This window comes from Taurulus bubalis (genome assembly GCF_910589615.1).
Source record: "Taurulus bubalis genome assembly, chromosome: 5".
Taxonomy (NCBI): Eukaryota; Metazoa; Chordata; class Actinopteri; order Perciformes; family Cottidae; genus Taurulus; species Taurulus bubalis.
Window position 1 is genome coordinate 23,587,955 of NC_136593.1, and position 20,869 is coordinate 23,608,823.

The following is a 20,869-nucleotide window of genomic DNA, read 5'->3' on the forward strand; positions in this document are numbered from 1 at the left end:
TCCAACATGAGTATCATGTCATCAACATCAGTAATCGTATGCAATTCATAAACACAGTTATAAATGTTTTATTCTTGATTAATAAGCTTGACTATTATGCGTTTCATGATTGGGTTTTCATACTTTACAAATGATGGATTCCCCCATTTGTAAATTATGTATTATATATTGCAAACCAATTAGTAAGGACTTATAGATGATGCACGAATGGTTAACGTGTGCTTTATAAACTGCAATTCATGATTAATTCAGGTAGTTACTAGTCGTTAGTTAAGTATATGGTGTGACCCCATCTAACAACAGAAAAGGGAAGTAGACACAACACAAAGTGATGAAGAACATTAATATGATGGTGATGGAGGCGATGCCGTCAGTGGTGTTTCATAGATTGCTGGCACGTACATATTATTGATACTGTTTTCTTCTTCTCTTCTGTTTGGCTCTACAGTATTCTATTTGGCCAAAGTCAGCCTTGAAGAAAGTCCAAAAGTGAGGCGAGCTCTACATGAGGGGCCAGCGAGACCTTCCGGATCTAACAGATGGACACATTTCACATCCTGGCAGTGATTTAATCAGAGCTGATATAACTCAGACATAAGTTAAACCTTTAAAAAGTTGGCAACATTATTTCTCTGCTGTTGCAGAAATGTGCCGAACGTGTGAAAACAGATCCTCAACAGAAGTGTCGGTTAGTAGAGTATTCAGTCCAAAAGCAGAAGCACCTTCTCACTGAGTATCACAACATGTTTTGCACTAAAACAGAGAGAACACGGCGGTCTCTTACCAGTGGGAAGGCGTGGGAGATCTTGCCGTCCGGGGGAAGCTTAGCTCCGAAGCCATATGCAGGGAAGTGTTTGTCGCTGTCGTAGTCCTGGATGATCTCTCCCACGGCCTTCAGCGCCATGGCGTACGCGTTCATCTGGTACGGACTCATGTAGTGCAGTGAGGTGGGCTGGGACGGGTTACCTGGAGAGAGAAGCCCCACATGAACGCCACCTTGGTAAATTCATAGGAGTCATGTTCACTGAAGTTAATGCAAAGCACATGAATACGATATGTCTACAGCGAGAAATACTGGCTGAATATACTTGCAGCTATGACACAGGTCGTCACAGGTTTTGAGGTAGGAGTGGTCTTATTTGCATAAAAAAAATTGCATGCAAGAAAATATAATTATATAAATGATTTATTTCCTCTTTTGTATCATGTATACCGAGACACAAACGGGCGGCAACCAATAATACGATTTCTGGTACAAATCATGAAGATAAAGTGTCCACAAATATTTACTGCCCATCCTACATTTCATTCAAAAACTGTATAAATGTATAATAGCTTAAATACAGCAGTGTGGAAAACTTGGTCATAACATCCACTTGGGACAGGACAGGGCAGCATGCGGTGTTCAGTAGGGTTATGTGTTCAACATGCAGAGAGTGAGACAGCTTTCTCTTGTTTATCTCACACTTTCTATCAGAGGGATTGAAGATCTGCTGAGAATTTGATAAAAGTACGGAAACCCTGAGAGGCAAGTGTGTTTATGACTTGAGAACTGGTGAAAACAGGTTTTTGCAGAATTCTCATTCGGCTGAAATGCTTGATTTGAATAATGTTTTATAGTCACAACATTGACGGTGACTAGCTGGAAACTAGTGTTGTACAGTAATAATGATGTCTTATCACGGTTGTCATATTTTAACGGTTCAATTTGTTACCGACAACAGCTGGACGTGAGCTTTTAGCTAAATCTGCCACAATAAATGAAATGTGCAACATCTTCCTTCTGGGCTTGTGGGCGACACCACTGAAATTAGGACATTGATTTTGCGGCATATTTAAGCAAGGCTTTCATGTCCGTGCAGTGAAAATCATCTTTACAAAGCGGACCGGCGAGAAGGCGGCCCGTGACTAACGTAATAACTGTGACGATCACAAACGCTGTGGGGAAGACAACAGATGGGTGGACACTTCCTGCATGCACACAGATGGGACGCGGTCCTACCGTTGGATGCTGTGAAGTCTATGGCCACGGTGAAATTGAGTTGTGTCCTGGTGGGAGATTGAGCACATCCGTGTCATTCAAAGCAGAGATGTTAGGACAGTGACAGCATCTCCAGATTGGAGCACATTTACAGATGTCCAGATTGAGAACAGCTCACTGCTGTCCCTTATAAACCACAAGGCAGAGGATCTGCACTATTATTCCTAAAATACAGTCGGTAACGGTGCTCTCACATTCAAGTGAGGATAGTCAGTGTCTTGTGTTGATGTTCAAAGTCTTTACATTTGGCTATTTTCACACTGAAGACTTTGTATGTGTTTCTCCAAGAGTTTTATTGACATCACATATCTGGGGTGTAATCACAATACACTTTCGGGGATACAGGTACGCAAATAATCATCCAGATGTTCCAAAACTTGGGGTCAAATGATATATATATACCTCGGCCATCCCAGAAAAAAAGAAGAAGACTGGACACTCGTCTAGACTGCGAAGCATAGGCTATAGGTTAACCTCTGACCTTATAATTGTGATATAAAAGCTGAACAGTAATGCCAGGGTGAGCGCAGCGCTGCTCTCTGCTAATGGAAGTGAACAGCTGACATGAGCGTCCGGCTGTCTTTATACTGTCTGCTGTACATGCTTTGGAAAAACAACAGCAAGCTCATTTGAGATTTGTGTTCATACTTTGCAGACAGCCACTGATTTCAAAATATAAAACATTTCTACTTCCTTATTTCAACTTCCAAATCCACTTGCAGAGATGTGCGACTTAGATCACAGAGGACATTGTGTCTTCTGTTATCAGTGCATTATATATATATATATATATATATATATATATATATATATATATATATATATATATATATATATATATATATATATATATATAGTGCTTCAGTTCCATTTGCCAACAATGTAACATAATGGTTCTTAAGTCCAAGTCAATGCACCACCTCAGTGATTTATATTTCCCAACAGAAAGTCTAAATGATTTTTCAAACCCTTCTCTACACTGCCAAGAATAACATTCTTCTGGGAGGATAATTAATACTTTATTTGTTGGTCTAAATGTAGAGACGTTTTAATTTACTGGAATTTATTGGACTCATCCTATCCAACATTTGTTAATTGGTGTTTTTAATCGTAGGCAAGGCCAGTTTATTTGTGTAGCACATTTCAACAACAAGGCGATACAAAGTACTTCACATGAAACCATTAAAAGCATCAAAACCAATCGTAGAATGTAAACCAAAAAAAAAGAAGATAAATAAAGGACATGAGCGCGGTGTCCTCGATGTTAATTACAGCCCCGTGATCACACAGACATAATGCTTACTGTGATCGATTAAAGGAGTTAGGAAGTGTCCACCAGTGGTTGTCCACTGTACCAAAATAAACAGAAAGCAAAAGCTGAGAGGCAGCTGCCGTCTACTTTGGAATTGGTCAATGTGTGACTTTGGTGAATCCGAACTAACCTTTCAAAACACAAAAGTCACACAACAACGCAAACTAAATAACTGATCCAGGCAGCGGTAGACCAGCAACCCCCTGTGTTCTACGAGGTATAAGTCCATTATGTCAATGGAGTCCTGTGGCTTTGAGAGTCAGAAGGGTCCGTCTGACGGAAAGATAAAACGGTAAAAATATTCTCAATATACATCTAACACATCGTTTCAACAAACCGTGTGAACTTATAGTCTCATTAGTGACCAAGGCAGATTCATTTCCCCACAGTGGTTCTGTGCGACCAAGCCTTAAAACAAGCAGAAACTCCCATAGAGTCACTTGATGGCGACGCTGATGAAAGCTTAGCGACTGAGCTCTTACCCTCCTCTGATGAAGTCGACAAACGTGCATTCTGACTCCACTTTGAAAGACAGCAGAGTCACCTTGGAGACGGAGAAAACAGGAAGAGAGGTAGAGGACATGGGACAGAGACGGATCACAAGGAGGCCTCATAGCAAACATCATCTGTTTACTGCTCTGACACGTGACAGCCGCTGATGAAACGCACTCCGGCAGCTCTTACCGTCCCCGAGTTGACGTATTTCTTCTTCTTGCCTTTCTTTTTAGGATTCAAAACCTTGACCGCAAAACAGAAAACGAGAAATTAATTTCTGTCTGAGCAAAAATGTGTATTTATTCAGTGCATGTCTCAGCTCCTGTGGGTGGATGTGGATAATATATTGTCGTCAGATATGGGGTTGCAATTTATAACACAAGAAATGAATAATATATAACACTGTGAAGGGAACTATTGATGCTGTCGCGAGTTCCCAAAACAATCTTACATTTCTGATGTCCTTTGTACATGCAGGACAATTAAGTTTTGGATTCTGTTTTAATCAATGTTCTCACTGGCTGTTCTTGCATTTTACCTCGTAGACATTGAACTGGCTTTGGCCTCTGGACAGTTCTCTGTAGCTGGTGGTGTACTCTCCGATAAAGTCATGACTGGGAGAAGGATGGATTTAGACAGGAAAAGACAGAGAAGACGGAGGTAAATAGTTATAGCACATCAGCAACATGATTTCCAATCCTGTGTGCTTTAACAAAGAACAAATACAATAGGGGGAAAAACAAAATCCAAATGTGTGGTATTTAATAAATGCAAGCAAAACATAACTTTTTTGTGGAATCATTTTTATGCCTCCACCTTTTGGCAGTAAACACAGCGCATCATGCTCTAAAGTGGGGCTAATATGTTAACAAGCCGTTGCCTATTGACACAACCAGCTGACACGGAGTAACATTAACATTCATTATGTCCGCCGGGGAAGCCGGGAGGAGATTGTGTGTTTGGTCGTGTGTGAACGAGTGTGTGTGTGTGTTGCGTCTGTCCACAGCTAAGCTTGCATGCCACTGGACCCATCAGCCTAATATGTCCTGTGCTCCTTTATGACTGTATCTCCAAAGTGATTGACACTAAAGATTTATTTTATTTTATTCACTGTCTTTAAACCATCATTGACTGGTGACACTTAACCAACCAGTAGGGGCCGCAAGACACAACAACTGCTTCAGTTTGGAAACGTGTTCCTGTCCAGATGTGCACAATTGTCCGTCTGGTAAAATTCCTGATCTATTTTTCCATCAACTCTGTTTTGGTCTCTATCAACTCCTGAGGGAAATATTTGGCTCTTTTGTTGCTGAATGCTCCTTAATGTTCAGCAGCTGGTCTCTAACTGTCTGTCTGCTGTTTGGCGCTGGGCAGGTCGTGAACAGTGGCCTTGTTGCTGCGTTTTATCTGAAAACAGCTGCCTGCTTCTGTTGGGAGCGAGGTTAGAGAAAGCAGTGAGACTGGAGGTCCAGCTGGAGCCCAACACAGGTTATAAATAATATAAACCTATTTCACTCTCATACCTCCTTGTGTGACTCTCACTCTGAGCATCAACTTCAAAACGCTTTTTTTTTTTGCCTTGTGGAAGTCGGTGACTGGTTTCAGTTTAAAATCAATCTGAAACAGCAATGTGTGTCGTGACCAGCTTCTCCAAAGAGACTTTCTTCATCCAGGAGAGGCAGAATTAAAATGTGTGACTATGTACAGTATACCCCAAATATGCAGCGCCAAGGGTAGAAGATGACTCTTACGAAGTAGAATTTGAGTCAAAGCCAGGTGTAACATTTTTATTGAAGAGGCCAATGATTCACACTGTGACATATTTAACTTTGTAGTAAAATGTAATTTGCTTTCATTAATTAGCCAGTTGCCTGGGTGTCCGTCCGGCTATCAACTCAGTTATTTCCTCTCCAGAAGTGTCTTTTAAAAAACAGTGAGTAGGATCAACAGTTAATGTTTGTGTTTGTATGAATGAGGAAATGTCCGTACCAGTGCGCAATTTAGATCAGCCTCATTTCCCGCCCTCTACAAGCCCACATTCAACAATAAATTGTCAATGCAAAGCACCTCATAAGTGATGATGCAAAGCAAGCCTACTGAGCGAGGACTCTTCTATGGCGATACCCGAAAAGAAGGACCAATTAATTTCTTCCTCACACAGAAGTGGAGGTGGGCGAGGTGATCCCTCAGCACTCGTTCCCTCCTAATTCTTCCTTTTATTTAGACCCAACAGTGCCAGTGCATCATCACGCAGCATTATGAGTGTCACTACTTTCAAAATGATCGCAACAATCGATGTATCTATCGCCCTGGGATATCATTTGAAAATGGAAGTTTACTTATCTATTTAGGTTTATATATACATACATATACATCTAAATACATATATATATATATATATATACATTGTAAATACTAGTTGACTGCTATGTCAAGGTTATTTATTAATCTAACAACATATAGAGATATAATGAGTCTGAATTTGCATGTAATTCCATTTCTTCCAGAGTGTATGGTCACTGCATTTGATCTGTTCCAGAAGGGAAAATCCAGCCCTTTACATCTCCTCCTCTTGGGAGAAAGAAGGTTTCATCTGAACATGAAAACAAATCCCCTCCAGCATCATCAGGCAAATATCAACTCCCTGCATGGCCTCAGATCATCGCTGCATCCAAATATATCACCACCTGAAGCTGTGCGTGACACCAACGCTGCCTCTATTTAGAGGGGGAATCATCAAGGAGCAAACAACAAGCAATCATCTCCCAGTGAGGGAGGGAAGGAGGAGAAACATAAGAGGGGGGACGGTAACAAAGCAATGAGGTTTAGGTAAAGGAAGAAGCAGAAGAAGAAAGGAAGGCAGTTTGTTCTCCTTTAACAGTGTCACTTGTTCCATAGTATTACATATAATGTAAATGTGACTGTAATATACCAGAGAAACATTTACATTTTAAAGGACTACATAGTTTATAATGAGATGTTCTGGCCTCAGTGATTATACAGTAGTGTCACTGTTATTCTTTAGTAAATGATATGGTTGTATGGTTAAAAATCGTCTGCTTGTTAAAACCATGTCACGTTTTCTATTTTTACAAATGTTAACGCACTGGCCTAAATAATGAAAGTAATGTGACAAGCAGACGAACTCAATACTTTTACTGTTGAGTAATTGGTGAAGTAATGTTTTTACATTTTAAATGAGAATATGTAATGAATAATTTTTTTACAATTTTGAAGGAACCTGCCCAACACGGGTGGTAATTTAATTTAATGAATGTTTACATTTTTTGGAGGCTATTTTTCCCACGTCTTTGTATCTAAGTTACGAATGAGGACAACAATTTTGAAATTGGTCCAGTATTGAGGGATGTCAGCCAATGAACAGACTGCAATATCAAACAACACTAAAAGTGCTGGTTTTTGTCAGCAACAGGCTCAGATTGTTATTAGAAGAGTCTGACATCATTATGGAAAGAATCCTACAGAGAACTAAAACATTGTTTCACCTTCTGTTTCTTATTATTATCTCCACCACGAGGTGGTGCGTGCATCTGTGAGCGAGTGAGTGTGCATCTCTGTGTCTGTCCACGGCTAACCTCGCATTCTGCGATTTAATACCGATATTAGCTGCCTGCTGACTCCTCCCTGAGAGTAGCGCCTTTAATGTCAGAGTGTGTTGTGTTGGAGGACAGAAAGGGTTGCTTCTAAAAGAAGGTCAATGCATTGGTCAAATTTTTAGCTGATTTAGACCAGAGATTTCAGAACAAAACTTCTCAGAGAGAAACTTGGTGAGACACAATAACAAACAGCCTGGATCAAGCCAAAGATGAAGACAATGAGATTAGCCGAGGTTTTATTTCCCTGTGGGGTTATTGCCACAATTTCGTCAGACCCTTACCATAACTATCTGCAATCCAAAGGATTTCATTACAGCCCATTTAGCGGTTGATAACCACAGCGATCTTCTTTAATACTGGACCCATTTCAGAAAGTATTGTCAGCCTTAGTCACGTAGACACAAAAACATGGGAAAACAGGGTCCAGGTTGAAAAATAGTGAAGTTACCCTTAGATCTTTTCACATTGCAAACTGCTCTCCACACATATCAGTGAAAACTGCTCCTCTTGTGAACCACTTTGTCCAAAATCAATCAACGTTTCATATTGGAGTTTTCACAATCTGACATGAGCTACAGAATGCAATACCATTAATGTACATATTTGTTTGCAAACGCGGATAAAAAGTAAAAACCTTTCATTAGTGTTATTGCTTGCATGTACAAGTTGGATCCCACATTGGTTGGATGCCCTTCGGCTCGTCTATACTCAGCACTAGATGTAGACTTCATTGGGATTGTTGTGTTCACTGGGTCTAGACACTTGGTTTAATCCTCTCTGACAAACTGTCAGAATTATTTAAAAGGAGTTTATTTTGACACGATCATGTCCCTATTTTAAAGTTAACGGCTGAAATCGCTGACAATGGCTTGTCGTCGACACAAAAGTTCCTTCCCATGATGCACCGGAAGATAGACAGAACAGAATTATCTGTCAAATCCTCAATAACAGCAGCACGCTGAGAGTTACTGCCGGATGCCTGTGTCAGACTGAAAGACTTTGCTGGAACAAAGCAAGACAAATATTTACTTCTTCTTTTGTGTCTTTCAGTTAGGGATTTGGAAATCTGGGACAGGGGATTTATTAAAAAAAAGAAAATACCACTAGAATTTCAACGAACCAAAATGTATGGAGAACAGCAACAAAAGGCCAGAGAGACAGAAACACCACACACGAGGGTCCCTGTGAGCCTCTGCAGTAACAGTCAGTGAGAAAGAGAAGCTGTGTCGGTGCTGCGGTCAGTGCTCATTAACCCCGGCCCCCCTGTCCTTTCACCTGCTGGTTGCTCTTGATTTATTACTCAGCGCGTGCCAGGCGGGTGGAGCCCTCCATCAGTTCTGCTGCGTAATAATAAGACTGAACCCGCTCGGGTCCGACAGAACAAGGTGTGACATTTGAGGGATTCAATCTTGAGCTGAAAATGACTAAAGGAAAAGGAGGGGGAAAAAGAGGATAGGGAGCGTGAGAACTCACCTCCCGTCTCTGTCCCAGTCGTGCACGTCCACCTTGACCGTCCTGGAGGGAGGTGAGACGAGGGAGTTGAGGTGAGACGGAGAGATATAAAAATCACGGAGAGGAGGAAGAGTGTGAGGGTAAGAAAGAGAAAGAGATAGAGAGAAACGTCAGAGAGACGGATCAACAGAGTTTTTGTAAAGTGAAGGAAGTAAACCTTTTCATTTCATCCTTCGTATCAAAGAAAGTTTCCCTTTTTAACAAAAAAACTAAACAAAGATTCACATTATACGATACAAGTTAACAATATTTGATGTTATAAAGGTGGATTTTAAAGGAATATACATATATTTATGGTAATGAGCCTTATATGCAACAATATTTCCATATAACCCTGAATATTCAAAGACTGTTAATAATGAATCCTCCCTCTCTCTCATCAAGTATGCATCAAGTAAAATAGGACACACAGAAGAATACACTTAGCATATCTTGATTCCATTATAGACAAACCAGTACAACCAGTTGCTGTAGACTCAAGGTCCGAAACTAGTTGTTGGCCCCTCGACAAGGCAGGGCTGAACGCATTAATGCCAGAATTGTAAACTGTCTAGTTCAAATAATCACTAATTATGTGACACACACAAACCTAAGGCTTCTAAGGGCCCTCAGGGTCTGGGGCCCCAGGGCAGTTCCCTGCTTAGACTACTAGGTAATCCAACCTCAGTAATAACATACCATTAGCACTCTGAAACCTGATTTCCCTTAAACTTAGACTGCTAAACAGGTGCAGCTGTGCGTACAGTAGGGATGTCACAATACCAGATATTTAGCAGTTAATAACAATACCAGTGAATTCCATGATTCTGGATATCCAATTTGAAAACAAAAAACAAAAAAAAACAACACAATAAATCCCAATTATTTTTAACACACACAAATATTTCCATACAGTTGTTTGCAAATGTATTGTTAATCCCTAAAAAATCCACTTATAAATAATGTTTGTGCTATTCCATCTTTTTTTTTTAAAGTCCTTTTTAGCAAACGTTAATTAAACATAAGGTAATAGTGCATTTAGTGGGGACTATTTTCAGCGGTGGAATAATCAACATTTGGTGCTGGAGTGAGTATTTGGGGCAACAAGACGGTGTACGTGAGATTGAGCCAAAGCCTGAGCTTAGTGTTTGTGTTCATGGAGATGAAGGAACATGTCAGCCAGTGCAGCAGTGTGACTCACTGATGTGTTTTAACCCTAGGACACGAACGTCGGGTGATTTTCACCCGAGCGATTGTTGTCACGTTATTTTCATTGTGTTGCTTTTGTGTGAGTTGCGTGGGTCCTTCTGTAGCTTCATGCTGCTCACTGACGTTAGTGAAGGTGGGCGTGTCTTCCTGCTCTGATCACTGTTTTTTGGACCAAATAACAAGTTCATAGCTCCTTTATTTATATTTTTAATCATTTTTTATTGATGATTTCCTAATTTTTCACCGGGTTTTCAGCCTTTTTTCAGGCTCTCCCCGTGATCCCTGTTTATCGTTTTATGAGAAGTTCCATATGGTCAAATAAAAGAAGAGTACTTCAACTTGCCTTGTATTGTTGTATTTTAATATATTTCGATGAGAAGTATATTTTATCAGGTACATTATATCGGCTGAAATTCACCCGACGTTAGTGATAGTGTGACTATTTTTAACGTTAGTGTTCTAGGGTTGGAGCTCTAAAGCTCAGAGGAAGAAGAGATATAAGGCTTTGATACACACACAATACTTGTTAGTAGATACATTCATCGTTGGGTTTTCATGGTATTTGTACCATGAGTAAAAAATATCTATAACTATAGCCTAGGTTTTCTAACTAATAGGTGTGTGTTTCATGTGTTTAATGGCCACTTCCAATCACAAAGCCAAGACGTCGAACTTGAGGTTTCAAAGCAGCGGTTTACAAACCAATGGGTGACGTCACAACGCCTACGTCCACTCCTTATACAGTCTGTGGTGTAAATACAATATTATTCGTGAGATTGCCGTTGCATTGCCTCCATGTTGGTCTCAATAACACCAGCACTGGCCAGAGACTGAGAGCATGGCCGACTGCTGGCATTATTCTGACCAGCAAGGGGTCCAACCTCTTCTTCACAGTCAGCACGCTCTGCTTTTACATGTTTTTAATTTGGCTTTACTTTACTTTAGTCATGTCAAAAAAAAACAACATCTAAGGAAGTCAGTATTTCCAGTAGCAGTTTAAATAATGGGAAACTCACAAGCTAATGAGCTCAAATGACAAATCGGACAAACAATTAACTAATGCAGCAAACTGCTTTGTAAACTCTCCCTCTCTCCCACAAGCAATAGTTTATCAAACAAATCATTTCCAAGAGTTCAAAAAGTGATTACAAACTTTTAAATAAACGAGGAACCAACATGGAGAACTGTTCCAACATTAGTAGAGAAAATTAATTACGTTATCATACCAATAGTCTGCTTCATGTATAGTTTCTCATTAGTACTGCGTGTAATGTAGTTTTTTATTTATACATAATCTTATATATAAGACAAGATTCATTATACACACTTTACATAGGTTCAAGGTTGTGATAACAGCATCAATAAAGAAGACGGTATCGCCTTCACACTTACTCAATGCCACATGATCTTCAATGTTCAGGTTTGATCTTTTTCCTTCTGACCTGATAGAGATCCAAGTAGTATCAATGTCAAATAAAGGCCGGGGTCGTGGAAACCACAAACAAATAAAGGCCGGTAACAAATACAGGCCGGGGAATCCATATTTTGGTGTTGAAAACTTGCAACATTTGGAGATTTCTGGGATAATTGCATTTGTTTGGCAATAGGATGGTGACCACTTAAACGCTAGGAATGCCACACATGGCCTATGCCTCTAGTTTTTGGCTGTGATTATCCGAGAGCACTATGAATCACAATCTATGCCAAGAGGTAGTCTTTTAAACTGCTTACAACCAACAGGATGAACACATGGTAATGTGGCACCTGCCAGCAGATAAAACCACAATCTCCAAAGGGGGCTGGTGGATCACATCAACATTGACCTCTGACCCCTGGGCTGTCGCCTCACCTGTCATAGTCTCCATTACAGAGAGCTCGAACGGGAATGGTGAACGGCTGCCAAACGGGGTTCAGATTGTTCTTGATCACCTCAGTCTTGTGGCAGATGGTGAACCTGGAAACACAAAGAGACTTTTGAAATTTCTGCTAAAAAACACATGTTGGTGAGAGCTAGGATGGACAGGAAATCGGTCAAAAGGATTTTTCACCTCTTCACATAGTACGTTATTTGTAAATCTGTTTGACTCAGAATATAAGAATATATAAAAAATACTTTTTGCTCCCAAGGTAAATATTCAAAGGTATTTCATTCCGACACAGTCTTAGACAGCAGAAACAGAACAGGCTCACACAGGGGTTGGACCCTGAGCTGCATGTCTGAAATATAGAAGGATACAGTAAATACAGATTAGAACTTTCCGTCTCGGTGTCAAGAAAATCTATTATCCCCTTCTTCCATCCGACGGGCAAGAAACTTTGAAATCTGCTGGCAGGAATTCAGCCGCTGTCACTAACAAGGGAAGTTTAGCGACAGAGGAGCAGGACACTCGCCCCAACCGAAGGACAAACAGATGGTCTGTACAACACAGGCACCATTCGGAAACACACACTTACGTCCCATCCTCGTTGCTCCGGTAGAAGACGAGGAAAGGGTCGGACTTGCCGAAGAAATCCTTTTTGTCCAGCTTGTTGGCACAGAGCTGCATGGTGGCTATGTCCTGGAGGACAACAACAGATTATTATTATATCTGTTATTATTATTAACAGATTATTGTTGCACCGTTTACTCATTATTTCTCTTCACTTTACACAGTAGGTATAGCTACTATAGCCAAATCCAGATTGTATTAGTATAATGTGGACTTAATTAACCTTAATTTAATGAATGAGGTTAAAAGTGCAATATATGGGATTCAGAGCAATAATATAACAGCAAAAAAAATTGTCTAAGTATATACATATACTGCAATTTATTACCTTTTTTTCAATAGCAAAGTAACACCGGTAATGCCATTAAAGCCAATGCGGAAAGGTGCGCTCTGTCTAATGTCCATCAGGGGGCGACTCCTGTGGTTGTATAGAAGTCTATGAGAAGAAGGCTCTACTTCTCACTTAATTCATTTAGTAAATGATGGTCCATTTAGAGTGAAATAAACCATAAAGCAAGGTATGTTTTAGGACGGGGCTACCTTGTGATTGACAGGTTGCTACCACGGTGTTGTCCTGTCTGGAAGTTGTCCGTGATTTTAGCCTAAAACTTTAACCGTTTCACAGTGTGTTGCAACATTTTGGTCGCAAGGAAATGTCCACCTGCTCCTGTCACACAACCGCCATGAACAAAATGCAAAACTTGCAAAGACAATGGGTCACGGTGACTACTTCCACTTCCTACTCAGTCTGCGGTTCCCTCTGAGATAAAGACCGTTAGCTCACCACAGCTGCCGTCGTTTGCACCATTAGCATTTTTAGCACTCTTAGTGCTCAGCTGTCGCCATGTGGAGAAACACGGGGAGACAAACGATGTGCTCAGAATCTCAAATAGAAAATGTTTAAGTTAACTCAAATCTGAAGTAATTTTAATGTCTCAAACTAAATTGAATATCTGGTTGATCAGGCTCCCTGCCTGAACTGATACATGGAAATAAAACTAACCAGGGACAGGCATTCATACAGGAAATCCAACAGGCCTCATGAACCATAACTAATAAATATAAATGTATACTTTGCATTCATTTGCCTTCGAGGACTCTGTGGTACACCATCATCGCTGCTATATAGCCCGCGGTGCGATTTTCAGCTTCCTCACATTCAAATGCATGATATAGTATTAGGAAGGTTAAACTTAATTCTGTGTACACAAACTGCTTCCTTGGTATTCAAATCATTAGCAGCATGCATGTAATTTCATGCGATAGCATTGAGAATTGAGGGCTGTAATACCATGGGAGCGTGTGTGTGTGTGTGTTGTGTCTGTGTGTGTGTGTGTTTTGATGTGTGCGCGTGTGTGTGTGTGTGTGTGTGTGTTTCTCTCTTTGATTGGAGTGTCTTATCATTTACCCACCGTGGCAAGAAAAGTGAACTACAGACTTGGATAAATAATTCATGAGCGGCTCTCATCATCACTTTGAAGGAAAAATACAAATTCACTTTCCCTCCACGTGATGCCGATGACAAAATTATTCTGTCGTGCGGTCATTTAAATTCCGTCTGCAAAGTTAAAAAGGGAAACACGTAAACTTGACTGTCATGAATTCTGCTTAACTTTCTGACCCCTGTGTCGGACTGCTTATATCACAGTGTGTGTGTGTGTGTGTGTGTGTGTGTGTGTGTGTGTGTGTGTGTGTGTGTGTGCGTGCGTGCGTGTGTGTGTGTGTGTGTGTGTGTGTGTGTGTGTGTTTGTGTGTGTGTGTGTGTGAGTTTGATCTGGTACAAACCCGGCAGTTACTGAGCTCCTCGGCGGAGAAGATGATGGTTCCACACTTTTTCCCAGGAATCCCACTGAGAGAGAGGGAGAGAGAGAGAGAGAGAGAGAGAGAGAGAGAGAGAGAGAGAGAGAGAGAGAGAGAGAAAAATGTTTGTGGTTGTACTATATGCGGCTGCAGGAATTTTTTTTTTTTTTTTTACCAAAAAAAATATGGACGCCACTACTGGTATCAAGAAATTAAGATGAATTGAATGATAGTTAAAAACTAATGAACCCATTAAGCGCTTCTTATACACGTTGTATTTTACTCTTGTATTTAATCTTTTCTGTTGTATTTAACTTTTTCTATTTTAGTTGAATTGTTTACTTTATTTATTTACTCTTATTGATATTGTATTATATTTGTTTTTGTCAGTATTATTTCTTTACACTATTTACTATATTTTGTATTCTCTTGTATTTTGCTATTCAGCTGTTGCATGTTGTAATCCTTCGGTATTAATTGACACTGTGTTGCTCCCACCTTCCATGTTAAAGCTTGTACATGAAGTAAAGCCGGTACTGACAACTATAAGCAAAGACATTTGTTTGTTCACCACAGAATCAGAACAAAAAAACAAAGTAAAAAGCCTTGGGAAACAAAAACCACGACAAAATGTATTAAAAAGTTCTGATTATATATTCCGATTGCAAAAGGCGGATGATTAGACAAATGAGGTAATTACCATGCAATGTCCTATTGGAAGGTAATTCAGCTGTTTGACCTTTCGCCACAGGCAAAAAAAATGAGTGGGCGCTCGAGCAAGGAAGGGGAGATCCTCCAGTGAGATAACGATGTTGGGAGAGAGGTTCATAGCAGATATCGAAGTTTTAACTGTGAGCAAAACCTGTTTTATCCCAATAGCCAATGTTCTGCCAACTAGTTTGGAGCGAATAAACCCAGCTACAGTGTAGTTTGATCAGAAAGTAGCACTGCGGCTAATGGCTGTTATGCACCAGCAGAAAAGAGTAGAAGAAGAAGGTTGTGAACAAAACAAGTCGGATTGTCTGTCTAACTCAAGTTAACGTCAGGAATTGGTTTCAATTGGGCAAATTTGAATTGACCTTTCATGTCAGCTATTTGGCCACGTTTCATTCTGGCGGAGACAAAGTATTCATGCGTTATGAGAATGTCAGCGGAGACGACGACGGCTGATCAGTCCTGTTCGCTACATCAGAATGTTTTCGGCAAAGTCAAAAACCACCTCAAGCGAGTGTAAAAACGTTTTTAATTGAAGGAATAATTTGCATGACAATATGTGAATGGAAACACGACTGCTGACAAATCCCATCTTCCTTCATCATACGGGGGTCCGAGTGAAGGAGTAAATGAAAAAACAATTCCCCCAATCTGCAAAGCTTTGGAAATAAAAGGTTTACTAGTTTGCATCATGTTCGTGATTTAGGGTCAACCGGACTACACAGACAGACAGACAGACAGACACGCACACACACACACACACACACACACACACACACACACACACACACACACACACACACACACAGTGTAAATGGGGGAAATCCTACGCTGTACATCACACAATCAGACAGAAACCCTCCATCTGCAGCCGGTCACAGGACACCCTAGTAATTGATGTCAGCAGTAGTGACAGAAATGCTGACCCCGGATCAGATCCTCACCACTCACAATTATCACATACAGGAGGAATAAAAGAGGTCTTCTGCTCTGGAGACACGCCACCAATCTTCTGTCTGATTGCGGCTCGGTGCCCAGCCCCCGTGTTTCTCTCAGGGGAGATGTGACTTCTCCTTCGGTGATGAATTACGGGACAATCTCGGTAATTGTATTGAAATTGGATCTGGATTAGAAAAAGGAGGCTTGAAGTCATTTCTCACAAGGGAGGGATCCCCAATACAGCAAGTGTTGGGGGAGCGCAGTGCTCTGCCTTTATGCTTGCTGAAGGATGCTTTGTTGCCGCACTTCATGCGTCTCATAAATCCACTCCAGATTAACAGACACTAGCGGTGCAACGGATCATAAAAATCACAATTCGGATCACGGATCAGCACAAAATTGGATTTAGCTGATTGTTGCCATCAACCAGGAAATATTGATGCGATTAGATGATGACAATTCAAGACTCCCTTTGTTTCTCTCACTCAGCCTCAGCTACTTTGTGTGACCCTGCTAATTAGCAAATGTGATCATGCCGACACGTTGTTCTGATGATAAATCTCATGATAAACATGCTCATCAATATCCTGCTAAACATCGGCATGTTAGCATTCTGATGTTAGCATTTAGCTTAGAGGCACCGTACCTAGGCACAGCCTCACAGAGCTGCTAGCGAGACTGTGACCCGCTGAAAGTGTCTGACGCGCTCATTTGAAGATACACTCACTTTTTTAAAAGGCCGAACTGCTTCACATGATCTAGTTACAGTATGGGGATATGGGGGTTATGGTTTTGTATTATACAAAAATATTCCTTAACTTGCGATATTCTCCTAAAATACTGCTTGTTATTAGGGCCCGAGCACCGACAACGTCATGTCAGCGAAGGCCCTATGTTTATTAATATTATGATATTTAATTAGCTTTTGGGGGGCTTTATCATATCCCAAAAATTGACATGCATATCAGGACTGGTGACTGGTCTCTAATTTAGGTATTAATGGCCACGCCCATCGTCCCCAATGACAGATTGACTTGAAATTTGACACAACTGTGGAGCGTTTGACCCATTTTCTCTCTTCATCTCGAGCGCTGTGTGCAAGGGGATGACACGGCGAGAGGAAGAAAAAAAAAAAAACTTGCTTAAGTTAAAGTTTTCAAGTCAAGTCAAACTCAGAAAAGTTGGAGAACCTTTATTATCCACTTGATAACCACCCGTGGCTGCGAGTCACACTCCACCAACACGGCGCGGCGATTCGTTCCAGCCACTTGATGCCGCTCCTCTGAGAGCGATGCGGCGCTGTGATTACAACAGCCGGCTGAGGTTCAAAGACGTTGACTGTAAATGTCTTTGGCACACGCACAAACACACTGCGAGCACACGCCGCATTATCCATCAGGGAGGATGCTACTGCACACACATAACATATTCTCGCCGAGAGGCCGCTTCCTGTGACCTTGAACCTGGGCTTTCGGCTCGGTCAGTCTGCCTTCCATTCCTCAGCTTCGGTTGTGGACACAGTCGTGTGTGAAGACAAGTAAAGCTCCTCACCTAAAACAACTTCACCTGAAACAGTAATTAATTCCTGCACTCCTAAGTTCCTCTCAGTTTTGTTCTCTTTTTAATCAATCTCTGCCTACCCTCCTTTAAAAAAGGACGCTAACAGTGATGTATGAGCATCTGCAGGCTGCAATCTCTCCGATAATTACTTTTGAATGGGGGGGGGGGGCAATGGGGAGACCTGCAGTGTGTGCAAATACACACACACTGCCACCACTGTCACAGCTGGACCTATTCCCATTCCTGCCGCAAATCTACTACTAAAAGCTCCGTGGCGATGGAGCTGCAGCCTCTTGAGTGGATCAGACGCACAGCATGATGGAAGAAATCGATACGGCAGAGATGAAGAAAATAACTTGATGAAGATGGAAGTCACCAAAGAAGATGTGTGCGGATGTGTCAAGTCCGTCGGGAGGAGTGTTTCCCACACATTTCTTGTCCCTCCTCCCACATCTTCCACTGCCCACACACGTTATACAAGCTCACACACACACAGTTACACAACTATTAACAGTCCAAAAAATCCCCTTAAATGAAGGATTTTGTAGCAATTTAGTTGAACTGGACCAAATAAATTCTTAATAAAGTCATAAGATTTTGTTAATTAATCGGTTTCCCGACTTGGTTGAAGAAGTCTCACTGGACGTCAATTGTCATTTTTTTTACACACTAAAATGCATTGTTGGCAGTGTGGACACGTATCATGAGCGAACGCCGTCGCAGCATGCAAGCACTCCCAAGCGCCTATTTTCTGCGACGAGGAAAAGGCTACGCCAGATATAGTATATATTAGACATTTTTCTTTCTTCAGTAAATATCAGTCTATGTTAAATACATGGAGGACAAGTTAATAATTGTAGTGAAGTGACTAGCAGAGCTTTACAATATGTCCCACGGACTATTTTACTGGCTTCCGAAAGTTTACTTTGGCCCAAAAGTCACAACATCGGGTTGAAAGATCAGCCACACTGGCACAGACCAAGTGAGCAGTAGTCGAGTAGTCGAGTAGTCGAGTAGTCGAGCCCTTGTGCTGCGTTCACACAACGAGCAACAAAAGCAACAAAACGCCCTAGCATGGCCGGCTACATTGTCGCCATGGATGTGTTGCTCCAACACTCGTTGACGTAGTTATGTCGTTAGATAGCACTGAGAACTGGCTTTTGGCAGAACAGGGTGAAACACAAGCATGTGATTGGTTGAAGTTTCACTGTGTCATTAGAGCGCTAAATGAATGTTGAGACCAGCTCTATCTCTATCAACAGATTCTGATATGATGATTTTAAAATAAGCTTTTAAAAATCTAAATGCTAGTTGGACTGTAAGCAATGGGCAACACACAGACAAGAAGTCTTGGCCAGGACAGCCTCAGAAATATAGCCCCTTTCTTCCAGAGGCTTATCTGTCGTCAGGCCGATTAAGAGATCGGCTCAGCCTTGATTTGTAGCTCGTCGTACCCGCCACAAAGCGGCAAGTGTCAGCCGTCAGTTTTGGTCTTTGTGTCACTGGCTTCCGTTAAAAATGAGAATGAGCTGTGAATGTAACAACCAGGCGGCAACCTCCGGTTCTGAAAAGTGGAGCCAATGCCAAGTGCCTTATTAAACAAGCATCAAACCAATGTCCATCAGGGGGCGACTCCTCTGGTTGTATGATACAATGATTCAACTTCTCACTTGTTTTATTACCTCAGTGAACATTGTAAACATGGTCTCAATCTCTAGTTTCAAGTATTCTTCAATGCAGCATGATGTTCACTTAGGCTTACTGTGATTGACAGGTTGCTACCAGGCGTCTCTACGTCACTCCTCCACCGTCCAAATATGGTGACTTCCATTTGCTGGTTGCAAAAAGACAAGATGGCAATGCCCATAATACCGAACTCAAAACAATAGTTCACAAACTAATGGGTGGCGACAAAACGACTATATCCACTTCCTATATGCAGTCTATGGCTGGAAGGAAGGTTACAATATTGTAAGACAAGTTCTATAAGTACAGGAGGAGCCCTGTTGCTTCTACGTTTCTGAAGATGGTGTAGGATGGCAGACATCGGTGTGCTGCCTTATATACTGAGGGTTCACAAGTATTCAGGTAGGTCCTGATTGGATTGCTTCAAATTTCCAGTAGGGGAGTATTACCCATATAGTCCAAATGAAGGCTTCGTCTATGGCCGAAATGCCAACATCGATCAAAACATCGATCAAAACCACAGTCTACAAACCAATGGGTGACGTCACAAAGACTACATCCACTTCTTATATATAGTCTATGGCAGCGGTTCTCAAACTTTTTAGGCCACGCACCCCCTTTTACATCCCGACCGGGTTCACGCACCCCCAATCCCACACACCTTAAAAAAAAACGCAACAGAGCCTATTTATAGCCGCATAAAATCGGACCAATGCGAGAACTGTTTGCTCGCGCGTGGCGTTTGTTACAAGATTTAGTCCGCTGTATACATTTCAGTTACACAAGGCGTCACTTTTAAAGAGCAATAAGGATGGCGAGGACACACGCACAGGCTCAGAGGCAGATTGCATTTCACATTTATTTACTTAAACACAGTAAGCACGTAAAGAACTCAGAAACAGATATAAAACAGAAACAGATATAAATAAAAAAGGAGGAGTCACGCGACCGACTGACGTTGCCAGGATGTCTTCGGACAAAGCATCGATGCGGCGCGAGACAGTGTTGTTGGACACCGGGATCATGTCCAACTTTTTAGCTTCTTTCTCTCCAATCATACATTCCACCATCTCTTTAGCAGCTGGCAAGCACACGTCTTCGCCGATTGTGTGAGGTAGACCCTTCCTTGCTATTCGGTAACTTAGCAGATATGAAGCCCGTAATGCGTTGTGTAGACCCAACACGTGAATGAGACTGCAATTGTTTTTGGCTGTTTTGTAACTCTTCCAATTTTGATCTAAAAAATGTAAGGGGCTTCTGACTTGCACTGGCATGCTTAGTGTTCAGGTGGCGGCGCAAATAAGAGGCTTCAGACAGCTGTTTGCCAGAACCTCACTGCACAACACGCACTGTGGCTTCGGGCAATCTTTTTTTTCCCAGTCTGATGCTCACTCTCGTTTCCTCTTTTTTCACCTTGACTCCGCGATGGGCCTCTGTGCTCCCGGTTTGTCTGTGACATCCCTTCCTCCTTCTCGGTCTCCTCCGTCTCGGTCTCCTCCGTCTCCTCTTTCTCCGA

At 41.5% G+C, this 20,869-nt stretch overlaps 1 protein-coding gene across 1 annotated transcript in view; it reads right to left on the reverse strand.

Annotated features, from left to right (window-relative positions):
* Positions 1-20,869, reverse strand: part of LOC306737094 (copine-9-like) — a gene marked incomplete at both ends in the record, with an annotated part of 123,782 nt that overhangs the window by 23,350 nt on the left and 79,563 nt on the right. The window contains 9 exons of the mRNA XM_079218797.1: positions 785-966; positions 2,003-2,049; positions 3,836-3,897; positions 4,038-4,091; positions 4,387-4,462; positions 8,939-8,980; positions 12,015-12,119; positions 12,620-12,723; positions 14,440-14,503. Coding sequence (XP_079074923.1) covers positions 785-966; positions 2,003-2,049; positions 3,836-3,897; positions 4,038-4,091; positions 4,387-4,462; positions 8,939-8,980; positions 12,015-12,119; positions 12,620-12,723; positions 14,440-14,503 — 736 coding nt within the window. The remainder of the gene's footprint in view (positions 1-784; positions 967-2,002; positions 2,050-3,835; positions 3,898-4,037; positions 4,092-4,386; positions 4,463-8,938; positions 8,981-12,014; positions 12,120-12,619; positions 12,724-14,439; positions 14,504-20,869) is intronic.